At 39.7% G+C, this 19,069-nt stretch overlaps 1 protein-coding gene across 2 annotated transcripts in view; it reads left to right on the top strand.

The window, feature by feature from the left end:
• KLF7 (Kruppel like factor 7) overlaps window positions 1–19,069 on the top strand; it is a 93,152-nt gene that overhangs the window by 33,250 nt on the left and 40,833 nt on the right. Inside the window, exon 3 of one of the 2 annotated variants that reach the window (XM_023219600.2) lies at window positions 8,950–9,580. In XM_023219600.2, coding sequence (XP_023075368.1) covers window positions 8,950–9,580 — 631 coding nt within the window. Of the gene's footprint in view, window positions 1–8,949; window positions 9,584–19,069 lie in introns of both variants that reach the window. The other variant, XM_023219592.2, reaches the window with a different exon arrangement.

Below are 19,069 nucleotides of genomic sequence, written 5' to 3'. Positions count from 1 at the left end.
CTAGCCCTTTGCATTTACCAGTAGTATGGGTAGGATTATTTTTTATTGACTCTTTGAGGTGTGAATTTCATTTTGTCCGTGGAAGTGTAATGACCCAAGCAGGGCCATCTAATGCAACTTGCTTTCAATCTATATGTGACAAATGGGATTTCCACCAGTGTGTGCCAACCTGAATAGGGGCCTGGTTGGGAGATGAGGGCACAGGAGATGAGGGGATAGCATACAGGAGCATCTTCTAGGCCCCAGCTCTGCATGAGCAGTGTTGTCTCTTTACTACTCAGAAGCTGGAATTTAGGTATAGTCCAGTGGCCAAGTAATAGTGAGCAACTCTTCTAAAGGGCTCCCTGCAACTGTGGGTAGAGGCCAGGCCAATAGATTCCCAGTCAGTGTGTTCTGCAGAGTAACATCTGGAAAAACAACTCGAAACCAAGTTAGAGAAGCCTCTCTGTGCATGGGCCATCATGTCCCTAGTGGTTGCATTGAATTTTGAGGATCACAGACATTATGAATGAGGAAAGTGCATTTCCAAGTTGTTGGAAGTGTAGGGGAACCCAGTGCCTTCCTTCAAAGGGTGTGAGGCCTGGGCCACAGCTACCAGCTCTGCCCAGGTTATGTGACTTTAAAGCTCACTTTGACAGTTAATTTAGATTTGAGTTGTTTTGGGAATTTCTTTTATGCACTGCAACTAAGGAATCCTTGGAAGATGAAAGGGGTATTTGAGGCTGCCTTGCATCATGTGCCTGGGGAAAGTAATTTCAAAGACATCACCCTCTCCCCAGGCCTTTAATCTTGTCTCCTTTCTCCCCTTCACCACCCACCTCCCCAAGGAAACATATACAAACAAATATTTTCTTTGTTGAAAATAGGAGAAGAGAAACACAGAAGGGGTTTTGATAGAAATTTTTCAACTTTCATGTTTGTTTAGAATTAAATTAGTTTTCACAGCATTGTCTCTCAAAATTTACAAATTACCAGAGGGAAATATATAACTTGGTTTCAGCTCCAGCAACCAGTCAATGTGAGAAAGTCAAAAGCAATGCAGTCTTAGCATTTGTCGTAGTCCCCTGGTTATTTCATGAAGTTCAGCAATCCTGACAGTAATGTGTAACACTATTGTACTTTTGGGGTGTGCTATTGATGTGGGTTTTCTTTTAAGCTAATAGCTAAAAAAATTCAGTAAGATTTTCACTCATACTGTCTACTTGATTATCCACATTTTCTAGACAAAATTCATTCTCTCCTAATATTTCCTGGTCATGAAAGTCAAGAAAAAGTGAACATGTGCTTAATATCTTGTTAGGAACCACTTTCTAGGTCTCACAAGGTGGATTCTTGCACTGGTTTATTTATCCTTTCTGCCATGAGGTAGATTCAGTGTCACCGCCTTCTTCCTCAAGCCTATTTACAATGTTGAAACCCAGAAAGGTAGGCAACAAAGTTCAGGTGCTTGGAATCTGAGATTCTCTGATGGACTTCCTGAGTTTATTAAGCATAGTACATCTTTCTCCTCCTCCTCCAACTCCTGACAAAAATGGACCAGATCTCCCTGGCCATGCTTCCCACATCCTTTCCTGTCTTTCAATTCTGACTTAATTTTGAAAGCCTAGAAATGTGTCGGAATCATTACATCATATCATTCTTTGAAGAGAAAGAGCGTCACAAAGTTCCCATCAATATCAGTCTTTGCAATCCAGATTTTCAGGTTGGTTTCCGGAGTCAGAGATTCTGTCTTTTTTGCTAAAAAGTGATATGTAGTAAACACATCTAATAAGTTGGAAAAGAATGAGTATTTTAAAGGTGGCTTGAAGAAAGAAGCCCACATTTCCCTCCTAACAGTAAGTAGCTTGTTTTGTGTCACTCTGAATTTCCATTCTGGGATGTTTGAAGATTTCAAAGCACAAAAACACGAATTGAACTTTGGGACCCTCCCAGGAGAAAGGCAAGGGGTTTGTTTCTTTCTTTACTTCAAACTCTTTGGGGACCGTGACACCATGGTTAATACCACATGACGAAAACCACACAATAAATGTCAGAAAGGGGCTCCCGTGGGCAGCCAAGTGTAGTTTACCTGCTTGTGCGATTACTTGGGTGAACATTCTTTCTGGGAACCAAAGTCCATCCCTTCCTCACCAGAAGCATCATCCTCCTCACCACCACCATCATCATCATCATTCAGGTCCAGATCTGATCTCAGAGGGAGCATGACTTTGCAAGTTTCCACATGGTGGAAAGCTGCAGTTTCCCATGCTTTTGTATCTGCATTATCTCCCCAATTTGTTTAATCTCTTTGTACTTTTAACTCTTGGCCCTTTTAGGCGAGATAGGTGGAATGATTGAGATTAAGGGCAGCTGGCTAAAGGACCACAAATGACTGAAAATTGATTAGAAACATTGACTGTAGTTGGTGGCCTTTTATTTCATTGACTGTGTACCAGAAAAAGTCATTAGAAAATTGCAATTTCTTTGTTTCTTTAAATTTGTTTTACTTACTAACTTGAATATACATGGATCCAGAGACTCCCAATAATTACCCAAAGAGGCACAGTTATTGGGTGGTAGCAAAAATATTATACCAATGGTTTTGTCTTATGTTCAAATTAAAAGACACAAATAAAAACTAGAACCTTTTACATTCCAGATAATTTGTTTGAAAAGTGATGGCAGTGAAGAGCCTGGACTACAGTCTGCCCCAACTAAACATGGTTGTAGTTATAGTGGTTGCAATGGATGGGAGTTGTGAGACGATGCTAGCTCCTTTTTTCAGAAAGTTCTAACTCTTACAACTCTCCATCACTTCAAACACTTAGACATATCTGCCATGTGAGAAAACAGAGGTAGAGGTTTAGCTCTAACCACTTAACTTTACTGTTTAGGAACATATGATGTAAGAAATATCATTGCTCTTAAAACCATGATCTTAATAAACCAGACATCCCACCAATCTGTGGACTCTAAGATTCATTTTGGAAATACTGTTTAATTGTCCAGGGTTGAAGAGGGGTGTCTTTCAACACTTGACGGTCAGCGAATTTTCTTGACTCCATTTTTTCCTAGACTGGGCTCCCTGAAGGGGGTAGACTTTATGTTGAACTTTGAATGAAAGAACGATGAGTGGGAGGGAAGGTGAAAGGAAGATTGTTTCAAGCATATAGGCATGGGAAAGTAAGGACAAGAAAAACAGGTGAAGGAAACCCTTTAAGTAAGGGTTTTAGGGGAAATAGTCAAAGTGATAGGAGATGTTTGCAATCCTGACTGGCAGGTTTCACATAATTGATGATGAGATAAAGACAGGTTGAACAGAAGCCATTTGGTAACCTTGGCATCATGCCCATATGTGACCAAGTGTCTTATATTGTTCTCAAGGCTGTGAAAGTAACTACCTCTTGCCAGCAGCAGCAGAGAGATTTTGATAAACTTAATATGTACCACAAAACTTGAGTTATTCTGTTTTCTTTCAACTTCTGTCTCTGGAAACTTTTGCCTCTGAGCAACAAAAATGAATAATGATGATAGTGGATTACAATCCATAGAATAAAATAAAAATGAATTCATACTGATACAAACAAATGATTGACTAAACAAATGGAGAGGAAAAGTCAGGTCCTCGTAGGAAAATTATAGATGTAGTAGGCAGTAATAGGTTTAAAGTCTATTATTTTTTAACTAGGTCTTGGATTATTACTTTTAATAAGTGTGTTGCAACAAGTAAGAAGGCTATGAAAAGCATGAAGAGAGTATTTAAAAAGGTTTAAAGATGATCAGTTCAATATGAATTTCAGGTGATATTTATTAGGAAGCTAGGCGAAGCCATGCATTTCAAAGTTGAGATATCAAGAGAGTCTTCACAAAGCTCATCTGTGACTCATCAATATAGAGGAAAATCACTTTGCACTCGGGAACATTTTCTTCCCATTGCTGACTGTAATGAATTTTTTAGGGGTTGGGGGTTGATCCAGTAGCTCAAGCCTTAAGTTGTATGGTTAGGTCAGGCTGAGGGAAGCCTTGTACCTCCAAGGTGAGTGCCAGACAGGAGTAATTTATGTCATTAAACTGACATCTGCTGACGCAGATTTGGAGTTTGCTGGCACGAGTATCATTCAAACAGAGTAAATCTCTGGTTCTGGTGGAAAAACATTTGAACTCTATATCCAGATTTACAGTTTAGGGACACTTTTAGCCTGCTCATGGTCTTCGTCTCTCTCTGTGTGTTTTTTGAAGTTAGTTTAGACTTACAGAAATGTTGCAGAAATAGTACATAGAGTTACCAAATATGGTTTGTCCAGCTTCCCCTAATGTTATGCAGCCATAGTTCAATTATAAGAACCAGGAAGTTATCATTGATATAATACCATTAACTAATCCATACACTTCCGTTGAATTACATTATTTTTTTCACCAGTCCTTTTTACTGGGTCAGGATCCAGACCAGGGTCCATTGCATTTAGTTGCCATATCTCCTCATTCTCCTCCAGTCTGTGACAGCTTCTCAGTCTTTCTTTGTTCTTTGTGACCCAACACTTAAAGAATAACTGGCTATTTCCTTTGTAGAATAGTCCTCAATTTAAATTTGTCTGTTTTCTTGTGATTAGATTGAGGTTATCCATTTTGACAGGAATATCATAGAATAATATTGTACCCTTGTCAGCATATCATATCAGAGGTACATGTGATCAGTATTACTTGTCCTTGTGCTGCTAACTTTGATCATATGGCTAAGGTGGTTTCTTGCAGGTTTCTCCACTGTAAAGTTATTATTTTTATCTTTGTAATTAATAAATATTTTGTTGGGTGGATTCTTTGAGACAAGGCAGATACCTTGTTTCTCATCATACATCTGTCTACTGGTTTTAGCATCCATTGGTAATAATTCTTACTTGTAGTCATTATTATTTTGCTGTTTGCCTAATGGTGATTTTCTATTTCCATCATTCCTTCTGTGTTTTTGAATCACAATTTTACTGTAATGAGGAACTGACCCTTTCCTTCCGTCTTTTAATTTATTCAGTTATTATTTATTTATTTATTTTCAGTTATTTATTTATATCAGTATGGATTCAGGGATATTTATTTTATGAATTATAACCTAATATTATTCATTTGGCCATTGAGAACTCCTTTAAGTTGGCTTCTGAGTCTTTCTGACATGACTTCATCACTTTATGAGCGCATCCTCATATTTTGGTACCACAATGATATTCTAGGCTCAACTTTTATTTTCATTGTTCCAGCCCTTCAGACGACTATTTATCTAGGGAGTCCTGGTTCCCTTTATTAGATAATAATATTTAGAAACCAAGATCCCTGGGCTAAGTGTGCTCATTGCTACTGGGGTTGATCTTTGCCTGTAGCCTCTTTCAGCGGATGGAGTTAGGAAATATATGTATGTATACTCTCACATACATACACACATTTATTTCTCTATATATGTATGTGTGTGTATATTAAAATCCATGAGGAAATACTAATACCTCAATTCCCATTAAACATCATGGGCTTTTTTTTTTTTTTTAGTCATAGAATCTTGCTCTGTTGCCCAGGCTGGAGTACAGTGGTGCAATCTTGGCTCACTGCAACCTCCATCTCACAGGTTCAAGTGATTCTTATGCCTCAGTCTCCCGAGTAGCTGGGATTACAGGTGCACGCCACCCCACCTGGCTAATTTTTTGTATATTTAGTAGAGATGGGGTTTCATCATATTGGCCAGGCTGGTTTCAAACTCCTGACCTCAATTGATCCATTTACCTCGACCTCCTAAAGTGTTAGGATTACAGGCATGAGCCACTGTGCCCAGCCTATCATGGACATTTCTTATGAGAGTTCTCATAATCATTTACAAACAATGTTGGAAATAAATGTTCTCATTGACTTGGAAATAATCTAATAATAGAATCCTCCTTGTCCTTAACATTTTAATCTCCATTACTCGTGATGAGAAAAGTCTTTAACCACCTCACCCTGGTTTCCAATTGACAAAATCTTCCCCTCTACCTAAACTTCATCTCCAGCAGATATAAGTGTATTTCCTAAGACAGCAATCATTTCATAATGATTTGACAGGGCCGTCCTGTACATCCTAATGGGTACTTACACTTCTTCAATTTTCAGAAGGAATAAGAATGCCCTGTATTAGGATTGCAACTTATAGCCACTCTGAAGTGGTCCAGATTTTTCCACAGTTTAGTGATCAGGTGTCTCTCCATCTTTACATCATGAATATGACTCATGTGCTCCTGCAATTCACACCAGGGCATACTGGATAAGTTACTTAATCCGCCCAGAAGAGTGTGTAAATGTATTTAGAATATCTCAGCCCCACAGAACTCTGAATATGAAGAGATCTGAACCTTCTAATAGTTACAATTTCTTAGTGACTTTTCCATCTTTGAGCTGGATAGTATGTAAAGAAGTGGATACAAAAACTCTATGCACAGGCACTGATGATTGAGTATGTAAAAGTCATTGTAGAGGAGGCAGGGAACTACCTCAAGGACATCTGATACCCCATGAGTCAGCGGGTTTTTTTTTGTTTGTTTTTGTTTTTTTTTGTAGAAACAGAGTCTTGCTGTCTTGCCCAAAGGGCTGGAGTGCAGTGGTACGACCATAGCTCACTGCAACCTTGAACTCCTAGGCGTAAGTGATTCTCCCACCTCAGCCATCTGAGTAGCTGGGACAATAGGCACAAGCCACTGTGCCCGGCTACTTTTCTTCTAGTTTTTGTGGAGACAGGGTCTTGCTATGTTGCCCAGGCATCCTGATTTTTACCTAAAACATATCTGTGTCTCAAAGATCTGGTACTGCTGTTTGGGCAAAGCTCAAGAAGCATTGCAGTTGTATTCCCAGAGATACGTATTAGTGTCATTTCTAAGATTTCCCCCTCAGCATGGTACAGGGTAGGGTTTCAAAGATGGCTTTTGAAGAGTAGAAGAGGTAGAATGATCAAAGTAATAGTATAAGGTGGGCTTTGTCTTTGACAGACATTATGTACCTGTTAGGTGCCAGGCACTGTGCTTGGTAGGTGATAATTCAGAAAGGGAAGAAGAAATTTAAGGGAGATTTCAGGAGTAGAATCTTATAATTCAGAAATGAACTGAATGGAGCGAAGACTGAGGGCTTCAATATTGGAGAAATGTAAGTGATAATTTCTAGCAATGAGATGGAATACAGAAGGGGAAACTTTTGAAAAGTGGAGTTCAGAAAAGAAGCAAGTGAGGATAATTCATATTTCTAGACCTGAGAAGGTCATCATATTGGTTTCGAACATAGAGTGGTGGGAAGCTACTGAGTCAGAGCTATTATTTAACCAATAAATAAAACAGAATCAAAACTTACTTTTCCACTAAGCTTTCCTTGATTCATACTACATTACTATAGAGTATAGAATTCGGTGTCCACTCAGCCCCTAAGAACTTAACACATTTTATACTATTTTTGGTATCATATTTTTATGTGAATTTATGTAATTTTTAGCTTGTGGTTTTTCATTCTATACCTGCATCACATGGATCTACTGCTGTATCTTCTCCCTCTACCACATACAAAGCCTTGTACCTTGCTGTGAGCACAGTAGTTGAATGAACACTTGTGACATGAGTGTTGAATGAAGATTGAAACCATTCATTAGTTCTTACCATTGAAAATCAACAGTGAGACCCAAAGCTGATTCACAGTTAAAAATCTGATTTTCTTATTCAGTAATGCAGAGTTTTACCAGAAGTGTGATTAAAAACCAGTCTTTTGAAATGTCACCAAAATAAAATCCTTGACAGATACAACACTACTAGGTATATCATTAAAATATATTCTTAATATAATAAACGCCTAGAATCAGAACATTGGTTGAAAACATAGGAGCTTTACGGGGGCAGTAAATTTGGAGCTAGTCACATTTTAAATTTGCCATCAGTGGTTCTTTGTTGAATCCAGAAGATAGAGCAAATTGAGCTGATAGTACAAGTTAGCAACATAGTTTTATACAAGATTCTGGAATTTTAGGATTTTTGAGTGAGGAGGGCATTAGAATACAAACTTCTTAAATATCTACTTTTGCCATAAAAGCACTCCCCCATCTTACAAAAACTTATGAGTGCCATGGATGAAGATTTGTTGAAACTAAACTTTTTGGTTCTTCTCCCCTGTTTCTTTACCAGGTGAAAATTTTATGTTGAAATATATTGGGTCCTATCTTTAAGTGGTCTGAATAGCTATGTTTGAATGTATTTTTATCATGTAGTCAGAGACACTAAACCATTGAAATGGGATTTATGCCCCTTGCCACAAAGTATATAGCATTGTATTTGAAATGACTTGCTATAAACAACAAGGGTTTTGTCTTGTGCCTCAAAAGTTTTATGGTAGACATTCTTTAGAACAATATTCTTTCCTGCTGGTTATGGAATCCATCCCCAAGGCAGGGCTTGCTGTTGATTGATTGTTACTGAGGTCACCTCTTAGTTTGAGTGAACATGGCTTGTTCTTCAGAGCAAGTGGGAAAACTGACTGACTTGTGCGATGTGCTCAAGTCTATTTTGAATAATGAAGTTGGACTCTGGGAAGTCTTATCTTAGTATGAAAACCTTACCTGTTTCTATTTGCTTCTTGCTTGCATGAGAATTTCTAGAGGGGGAATTGGAGCGTCTTACCTTCTGAATTGGATTGAGGGGCAAGAGATCATCATTTGATGTTCTCTGGAATCTCGAAGGTATGAGATAGTCCTTCTGAGGCTCTTGTTCTCCTTCAGCTAGAGTAATTTAAATCATGTGATGTGACCCTTATGAACCCTTCAGAGGTATTCAGAGAATAAATAACAAGGTCAGACCTTCTACTAAAGTGTTTCTGATATAAGCCATGAAACCAATCTCTCTGCACCTTCCCCTCTGCCTGTCAACGTGTGGCCTCATGGTGTTCTGTGCCTCTGATGGTTGTTTCTCTCCCTCGTTCTTCCTCTCGCAGACATGCCTTGAATTGGAACGCTACCTACAGACGGAGCCCAGGAGGATCTCAGAGACCTTTGGTGAGGACTTGGACTGTTTCCTCCACGCTTCCCCTCCCCCGTGCATTGAGGAAAGCTTCCGTCGCTTAGACCCCCTGCTGCTCCCCGTGGAAGCGGCCATCTGTGAGAAGAGCTCAGCAGTGGACATCTTGCTCTCTCGGGACAAGTTGCTATCTGAGACCTGCCTCAGCCTCCAGCCGGCCAGCTCTTCTCTAGACGGCTACACAGCCGTCAACCAGGCCCAGCTCAACGCAGTGACCTCATTAACGCCCCCATCGTCCCCTGAGCTCAGCCGCCATCTGGTCAAAACCTCACAAACTCTCTCTGCCGTGGACGGCACGGTGACGTTGAAACTGGTGGCCAAGAAGGCTGCTCTCAGCTCTGTAAAGGTGGGAGGGGTCGCAACAGCTGCAGCAGCCGTGACGGCTGCCGGGGCCGTTAAGAGTGGACAGAGCGACAGTGACCAAGGAGGGCTAGGGGCTGAAGCATGTCCCGAAAACAAGAAGAGGGTTCACCGCTGTCAGTTTAACGGGTGCCGGAAAGTTTATACAAAAAGCTCCCACTTAAAGGCCCACCAGAGGACTCACACAGGTAGTGGTACAAGTTGGCCGCACGTGATTTCTTCTCCTTTCCCCTCCTGTAGCCTCCTCATGTGGGAGGGCTCCTCTTTGTTCTGAGGAGTGGCATCCCTGCTGATGAGGAGGTGATAGACAGGCGGGAGGGCCCAGGTAGGGACAAAGAATGACTCACTTGTTACCTTAAGATCTCAAGATGTCCCAAGCACAGGACGTGGGTTTGTCCCTACAGTGCCAACCACAGCATAGAATCACACAGTTCTGAGGATGGCTGAAGGGGGCCCTGGCAGTGACTCGTAGCTGTTTGTGACACAGACACTTGTCGCTTTCCTGACACTTTGCATTGTTTTGCGAGTGTAGCTCCACAGTTTTGATCAACACTGGGGTCTGAGGATGCATTTAAAAGCATTCGCAGTTAAACAAGGTAGCCAGGGTGTCCCTATTCACTCTCTTCCCAGCATCCTGATTTTTCATCAAAGTCACCAACAGCAGGAGGGTTTCAGAGTTCATTAGATGTGATCATTCTATAATTAATTGGCATCTCCTCTTTTGCATTGTTCTCTGGCGCGTGCTTTATGGAGAGATGGCAGAATTGCTTTTTAATGAGCTTGTTACTGAGAAGTTGCTAAAGTGATTACATTGCTATGTGTGTGGTAAGCGCGGGTAGGGGAGGGATGGGGATTGTGTATTTTACTCAGGGCATCCTAGTAGCCCAGGAAGAGACACCACCCCTAAGTTCCAATCATGTTGATCTTTTGAGCAATGGGATAATTTGGAAAAGTGGGGTTTACACAGAAAAGAGTGAGACTTGTATTTTTCTTGGAACTGGTCTTTGTTCTCTGCTTTGAGATTGGAGCTTAGGGGTGGTGTCTCTTCCTGAGCTACGAGGATGCTAGCAGCAGTTACTGTGATTGGTGGCTTTTAAGTGACTCTCCATCAGTGTGCTACCTGTGTGGTTTTTGCATACTGTTTGCGTTCCACGAGCTGAATAGGGAAAATCCCCAAAGGTGTAAGTGGAAGTAGAAAAGCATTCTTGGAGAGAAATCAGTGATGGCATATGAGCTAGGGAAAGTGTTTGGTGCTCTGGGGGGCCTTCTGGGCTGTGCCACCAAAGAAGTGTGCAGGGGAGAGATTGTTGACTGGAAAATCAGAACAACCTGGGCTTTAGTTCTAACTCTGCCACTATCTAGCTCTGTGACCTTGAGCCTATTCCTTTACCTCACCAGAGCGCATTGTCCACATCTGTTGAACAATCTGACTCTTAAGGCCCCTTTCAATTCTAATGTTCTGGAGGTCTATGAACTGTTTTTGTGTGGTAGAGAAGAACTTTCTGAAGTTCGAATACGTAATGTGTGACAGAGGAAATCACTGTTTTGAACCTCAGAGTTATTCCCATGGGAGAATGAAGACTGACATTACTTCCTTGCACACCAGGACTTGGGCCTGTACTGCTCTACTTCTGAACTTAATTTCCTGTGTGGCTCTTGCTTGGTTCATGGGACAGTCTCCTAACATAATGATTATATCCCGTGGCTCAGGTGGAGACCCACTCATGGTTTCTCATCAGAATTTGTGTTCCAGTTCACCACTCCACATACGCCAAGGCTAATGCTTCATGCTATTGTCGGTTTTTGCTTCTTTGATATTGTCCTGAAGGTAGTTTTTATTGATATTTGTTTCTAAAGTCAATGAGTAAAGTAATGGCAAGACATTGGAAAGACATTGCAGTGCTCCCAGGCTGAAGTGCATGACTCATCTCCTGGCCCCTCCAGGAAACCAGAGAAGGCAGAAAAGGGCAAGAATGTTGTGTTGTCTTGGGGCTGTGGAGTTCATGATTATGGACACTTTCTGAATTATTGGCACTAAGGGCACATCCTGCTTAGCATGGAGGCTGGACAGCTCTGGGAAAGCAGAGATTCTTTTTAGGGAGTCCAGAGCGTTTTCTTCTTCTTTCTTATCCCCTCTTTCCAACAGAGATGTCAGGAGGGTGACTGTTAGGGTTGATGCATTATTTGGTGCTTTGTTTTTTTGAGCATTGTCTACTCAGAGTGATTACCAAGGTGGAGCTCATTATGTTACCTGGCACCTGCAACTACTTGCCTTACGTTGGACTGAAGTGGAAAGACTCCTATAGGGAATTCACTCAGGGAGGCACCAGCATTATTAGAAAAGCAGTATTGCAAAGCAGTTAAGAGCTGAGCTTTGTGATCAGGTGGACTTGGGTTAATGTCCTCACACTTTCGCTTCCTAGATTTATGACCTCATTTCTACAATAGAGACAATTGTGTCTACCTCCTAGTTTTTTTGAATATTAAATGAGCAGATATCTGTAAAATACTTGTAAAAAAACAAAATACCTGATAGATAGTAAGAACTCATTACAGATAGTAGTGGGGTTGATTATAGCTATTACTATTGTTGTTGATATTAGTGATGATTGAGTGAAATAACAGCTTTGTAAGCCAGAAATAAGCCAGTTAGCCAAAGTTAAATACCGTAAAACAGCAAGAAGCTTTTTCCCTCTTGCTGCCAGTGGTTATCAATGGGATGTGGGGTGATGACACCTGTGGACACAAGTTATGGAGGATAAACCAGACATGCAAGCATTAGCCCATGGAAGTTGGCAATAAGGCAGAAAGATCATGGCTTTCCTCCCACAACATAGTAAGCAGTTGCCTTGCATCCACGGAAGCATTTTGCCTGTAAAACCTTCCTCAGAGACATGCATAGAAGGGAAAGTAGGTGCTACAAGAAAGAGAAACAGATAAAAGGGAAGGTAGAGATAGGGATGGAGGGTGGGGATAATATGAATTAATTTGGATTAAATGGATGAGAATCAGAAGTATTTATTTGGAATTGGTGTGAATTGGAGCACATGGGGAACTGAAAACAAAGGTGATAATTTATGTGGTGTAGATGAACTAAGAATAATGAAGAAAGCATGAAGGATGGAATCAAATTAAGTGCAAACATGTAAAGGAAATGGACTGGTAAAAGCTCAAGGGCAAAGGTATATGGAGATGGGAATTCAGGTTGGAAAGAGGCTGCTGATATAAGGCCTGGAGTTGGGAGAGCTGCTGACCAAATGTGGAAATGAAGATTTTTTTTAAAATGGGCTCTGGTTGGATTCAGGCAAGCTATTTTAACACAGGACTCACTTTAATTCAGTCAAAATATTTCTTATCTTCCAGTTGGGGAGGTGTTTTGATACAGGAAAAAAAGGTAGATAAGAATACCATCCCAGAGAAAGAAATATTTGCATTTTATTCTCTACAGTTGCAGATACATGCTGTATCTCTTCTATGTGGTAATACATTGCAAAGGAGAAACAGTGAAGAAACGAAGTAAAATAAAATGTGTGTGTCTTCCTCTTATATGCATAAAGGAAGACAATACATGTTGGTAACATGGATTTGCTTGCATTGAATAATTGTTAAGGTGTTATTCATTTAATCTTTATATAGATAGAATTTACTGAGCTGAAAAAGATATGCATTTTTTTCCTTCTGTGGCTGTTTTTTGAGGATGCTGAATCCTTCAAAATTTTTGCCCTGGAGGATATTAGGCAATGAGGTGATTTTTTATTTATTATTTTTTAAGATAGCAGATGTTCACATTGGTAGCTAGGGCACAAACACGGGTTGCCCAAGGAAGTAAAGTTAGAGATGGGGGTACTGAGCTGGAGGTGCAGGATGATGAGGCGAGGACTGGGACAAAGGGAATATTATGAAGTAGCAGGATTTAGTGAAAGGAAGCGTATAGAAATGGACATAAGGGCCGAGCACTGTGGCTCGCGCCTATAATCCTAGCAGTTTGGGAGGCCGAGGCAGGTGGATCACCTGAGGTCAGGAGTTCGAGACCAGCCTGACCAACACCCGTCTCTACTAAAAATACAGAAATTAATTGGGCATGGTGGCGGCGCCTGTAGTCCCAGCTACTCAGGAGACTGAGGCAGAAGAATCGCTTGACCCCAGAGGCAGAGGTTGCAGTGAACCGAGATTGCACCACTGCACTCCAGCCTGGGTGACAGAACGAGACGCTGTCTCAAAAACAATAAAAATATTTTTTAAACGGACATATGGTTTATTCATTGGAAGAGCACTTAGTGTTGGCATGAGCGTAAAAATGTTCTTAGCAGCCAAGCCATTGCAGACCTTTCTCTCCTACTCTGTTTTCTGGTCTTCATATATTTTTCTTTCTCACAAATTCTACCATTGTGATCATAGTTGTATTCATCTTCTTGAGTCAGCTAAATAATCCTTAATATTTTGATGAAAGGTAACCTTCACTTCCAATGTTAAAAAAAAAAAAAAAAACTTCATCCTCATTCTTAGCAAAAATCAAATTTTAAAACATCTTAATAGTTTCTATGTAAAAAAGGAAAGAAGTATTTTCTGCATTTCTTCTTAATTACTTCTGAGAAGAGATAAAAACCTTTCATTGAAATGGTGCTTTGTGCTAAGTGAACAGACTTTTCAAATTTGAAAATGCATATAAAGGCACGTCCACATTTATGTTACTACGCATGAGTCATACTGGAAAAGTCAGGACAACGGCCAGTCATTCGATCTTTGATTCTTGGTCGCAGTGAAGGGAGATGTGAAGATGCCATGTTCTCTTTATGTGCTGCTTGGAGGACTCTCTCTCTAGACTGAAGTTCCTGTCACCTAAACCATGGGTGGTGATAAGCATTCTCTAGATTTTGTACTGAACAGTGTAACAGGATGCTTTTCAGGTGGAAAAGTAATACAAATGTGCAATTTGCTTAGCATTTTACATTTGCTTTGGGGCCTATCTTACTGAATCAGAAAGTGGCATAATCTCTAAGTTTCATCAGAATTTAGGGAACTAGTTTATTTTCAGATGAAAAGGTGACTAAAAATACTACAAACAAAAAGACCAGTGTAGCATTCAAAAGGCAAACAGAAGTGTTATGTCCTACATGTAATGAAAGGCATTTAAAGTTTGAAATACAATTTATTTTTACTTATTCAACAAATACATACAAAGCACTTGCTATGTCCCAGACATTGTTCTAAATGTTTTACAAATATTAACCGTTTTAATCCTTGTACTAACCCAATGACATAGGTACCATCTTATTTTATAGATGAGGAAAGTGAGACCCAGAGAAGTCAAGTAATTTGCCCAGTGTCACACAGCTCGTCACAGATGGTCGGGCAAGGATTTGCACCAAAAAGTATTGCTCCAGTCGGAGTGCTCTTAACTTCTGTGCTTACTAATGAAGGGGAAACAAGTCAAATGAATTTTTAAAAAGTAACCCGTTATTGAGAGGAAATTAAAAACATATAGTTTAAATACAAATGGACAATGAAAACTAAATATCCTCTCTAAATAGGTGGATATTAGGAGGGTCCTTAAACATAGTGCCTCATCAGGTGACTGAGAAGCAGTACAAGGAAATTACAAAGAAATGGTCTTCCATTTCAAGGCCTATTATTATTACTGATAAAGCTACTATTTCATGGTCGTTACTATTTTCATTTTTTTTAACGTTAGTATTAAGGAGAGACATGCCAGTCTCAGTTCACGCATTAAAATGACAAATGTTAATACTCTGTCCCTATGAAATAAGAAAGGTCACTATTATCACAATGTGGGAGAAACTGAGGACCCCCCCCGCCAAAAAAAAGTAACTTAGTTCAGGCTGTGCAACTCCCTGTTGTTAGAAATCAAATTGGACCCATGTCTCCTGACCTATAGACTTACATCCTTCTCAGTAGATTGTCTTGCTTCTTATTTACTGTTTGTGTTCCTCAGTCTTTCTGCGAACAGGTATTAAGTGCCCATAGATGTCAGGCACTGTACCGTGGAGTGACCAGCAAAGGAGACCAGGGTGGTCCATTCGGGAAGGAGTGCTAAAGGGCGGTGATGGGTCAGTAAATGAAAGCAGGGTCTTGCATCGGCAGTCAGAGGCAGCATGGAAGATTTGGAGATAACAAGTCGCTTTTCTCCTTCTGGACAGAGTGTTTATTGATGCTGTTCATCTTTTTAAATGATGCCAATGTGATAATATAGTGATTTATATAAATAGAAGCCCTAATTCAAGGTCAGGCATATCAGCAGGATAAAATTAAATACCTCAGTGTGGAACTGTAGGGGGTTCATCGACCACTTTCAACCTCCTAGTGCCATAGATAAGAATTCTTTGAATTTATACAATAGCAACTGAAATGGGGCAATTTTAAGACATTAAAGGGCCTTTAATATGCCGAGACACATGGCTGCTAATGAAGTTTATCCATGTGTTGAGGCAGAAACTCATTAAACCCCGATTGTGGGATGGAAACAAGAATAAGGGTTAAATGTTCAGTTCACAAGGTGGAGGGAGCTGAATAGGAGGGTTTGATCATTTTGATTTAGCATATTCAAGAGCTTAAGAGAAGTTTGAAAAGAAAGGGTATGAAGTGAGGTGGTGAAAAACAATCACTGGGAGAATTTTCTGATTCAGTAAAATCTTAAAACTTTACCGCATGATAATTTAGCAGTGTGATAACTCCTAACATTTATGAAGATAAATTAATGTAAATGTATATTGGGAAGCATGGCTTAAACTCAGCATATACACAGCAAGCACATTTATTTTATCATTATACTATGATAATAAATGTAGGCTTTGTGGGACGCCTATTCCAGATGTCCTTTTAATGGATAATTGATAGTCACAAAGCAAATAAGTATGTTAAAATAAGAATGGAGGAGAAAGAAAAACATGAAATTAATGAGTATTTCATCATAAACAATATTTTTGAACACCCACTATACATACACTAGTCCCTCTCTTATTGCCCAGGACCTTGCTTTTTGACACAAAAGCCTGAAATACGGTTTCATGAAATCATTATATTTGGAACCTGATCTCAAAAGAGAATATAGCCTGGGTGGGGGATGTGGGGGAACTGGGAGGAAGGAGAAGAGAAAAGAGGAATCTCATTTCAGAAAAGGCAGTGGATGTAATAGAATTTTATAAATTCTAAGGTTTCAAGGGTAGGCAAGTTCTGTTTGATAGAGAAGAAAAAAAGAGGGTCATGAGAAGTCTGTGCAAATGAAAAAAGGACATTGAGAAGGCCAAGTGTGAACTTTTAGAAAAACTGTTCCTTTTAATAAATCGATAATGTACAGAGGCTGTTTCTATTATAATGTAGTATTAATTACCATCATGATCATGGTTATCCTGTACATCTAATATAGGAAGGTTTGAGGAAAGCTCTGTGGAGCTTTGTAAAGAGTGAAGGCTAAGATGACATTATAAGAATTGATAGTAGGCAGAAATTTTCTATGTTTCCTGAAGTTGAAACAATAATGTAGTGATTGTGTTTGAATTAGAAAAAAAAAAAACAGAGTTTAAGAAACTCATGTATTAATTTTTTTAAACAAGTGTGTTTTGAATGATCATCTTTTTTAAAAAGTTAAAATATAAAGACAGATAAAAAATAATTTTAAAATGACCTGTCTTTCTTTGAAAAATATTCAGCTTGAATGTAGTAGAAATTACAGTTGAAGCCTTGATAACGGATCATCAGGAAACAAACTTTTCATATAAGGAAATTAGTTCCGATGAGTAAATGCAGCTGTTTGGGAATCTGGTCCACCAGGGGCAGAATGTGTCATGTGACACTAAGCTCTGGTACTCTGGTACCGAATGGAGAACGCCTAACGCTTTCCAGGCAGGCAGTTTCTATTTGTCTTCACCCTGATGGAGGCAAATTGGATGGCCCTGGCCAAACTTGTTTTCTAAAATACAGGTCTTTTTCTTCTGCATTCCCCACCTAAGAACCTAATATCTGATCCCTTCCTGTACCCTGCCACTTTCTGCCTTGCAGCCTTCCTCTGTCCTTCACAGCACAAAGGATCTGGTAGCAATACACTGTAGACTGTTGTGGTCGGTGGATTATACATCCGTCCACCAGTGTATAACACTTTAATCTTCTATTATTAGTTTTTTAACCTTCAACTAGGGGAAACTTCATAGAATTTCAGTTGTCTGTAAACAGGTAGGGAGACATGATGGGGGAGTGTTGGGAACTGGGATGGCATTCCCCCACTTCACTCCAGCAGCATCCCATCTACCTCTCCTGTGCTACTGGATTTTCTACATTTTCTAAAAGTGGCTTCCTTTCAACAATTTGTTAATGTATTGACATGACGTTATTAAGCTAAATGTTGGTCGAGGCAAGATCACTTAAAATAATTAGAAGTTGGTGACTTTTTAGTGTGCTAGTTATTCATCCAACCACTGATAGAGTTACTCCTCATTCCTGCAATGTCTCCATGTTCAGTCACCAATGGTTGGTTATATAATGGAGGTGAAAGCACTTCAGTTATTTGAGAATGTCTGCAATGAGAATAAGCTTAGCATGCTTTGTTCCGTATTTCAATTCACCCTACTTTCTCCTTCAACATATATTTATGGAGCTCCATATATTTATGGAGCTAGGCGAGCTGGGGACTAACCCAGGATTGGACCCCATAATCTTGTAGGGGAGGAAAGATCAGAATGCCCGATTGCTGGTTCCTTATGAAGCCTCAGTCCAGCTTTGTCCTAAACCAAGCTTCCTTGGCATACCCCCTTCTTTTTGCACCTCACATCTTTTTTTTCGTCCCTTCAAAAGTTATCTGCATTCATGTAAGACCTCTTTTGTTTGCAAAATAAAGTACATTTACAGGTTAAAACTCCTTTTATATTCTAAGCTACTCATCTGGTATTATAAAACATATACTGAGGCTTCTTTTGTTGTTTCTGCCTGTAAAATGTATCCCGTTTCCATTACTATAACATTTATGGAATTCAGTAAAGTGGTACATATTGTTTTCAGGCAAATAATGTAAAACGATGTTTTAATCCCAACTTTGTTGGGCCATCATAGTTTTATCTGTTTCACTAGGTGAGCTAAAAATGATAAAAGCTATCTATCATTTTGTTGCAGGCAGGAAACCAGAAGCCATCTTTGGTTAATAAAGAACTTGACCTCCATGGTAGAGTATTGGCTAGTTAGGTGTCTTAGGGTGTCTAATATCTTTCTCTGGAGCCCTTGCTGTTTTCCTAGCAGGGATGTTTTGTAATAAGGACTATAGTTTGTTCTAATATGGAGGCCAGTGTTAAATGAGAGTGGTTCTAGGAGTCTAGCAGATGCCCTAAAAAATGTAGGGATTCTATCTGTGTCCTAATGAATAGAACCAAGACAAAGCTTGACTCTGGTACGTATCCGAGGGTAAAGAGCACCAAGATATGGTAGGAAATATTTTAGAATAACTATGCAGTAGTCCCGTTTAAAAGGTTTCTGTCTTCATTTTGTGTGTTTATGTAATTTAATGTCATTTCATGGAATTCGTTGCTTGGTTATGAACTTATAACGTGGTGTTTTGAATCCCCTTGCTATGGGATATGCAACATCCTTCACCTGTACTGAACGTCTGTTGCAGAAAGGAAATAATGATTCCTCATATTGAATTCTCAATTGGTCATGAGCCTGTTGAAACTAGT

Source organism: Piliocolobus tephrosceles, chromosome 11 (assembly GCF_002776525.5).
Source record: "Piliocolobus tephrosceles isolate RC106 chromosome 11, ASM277652v3, whole genome shotgun sequence".
Lineage (NCBI taxonomy): Eukaryota > Metazoa > Chordata > Mammalia > Primates > Cercopithecidae > Piliocolobus > Piliocolobus tephrosceles.
This window is presented reverse-complemented; position numbering and strand designations above follow the sequence as displayed.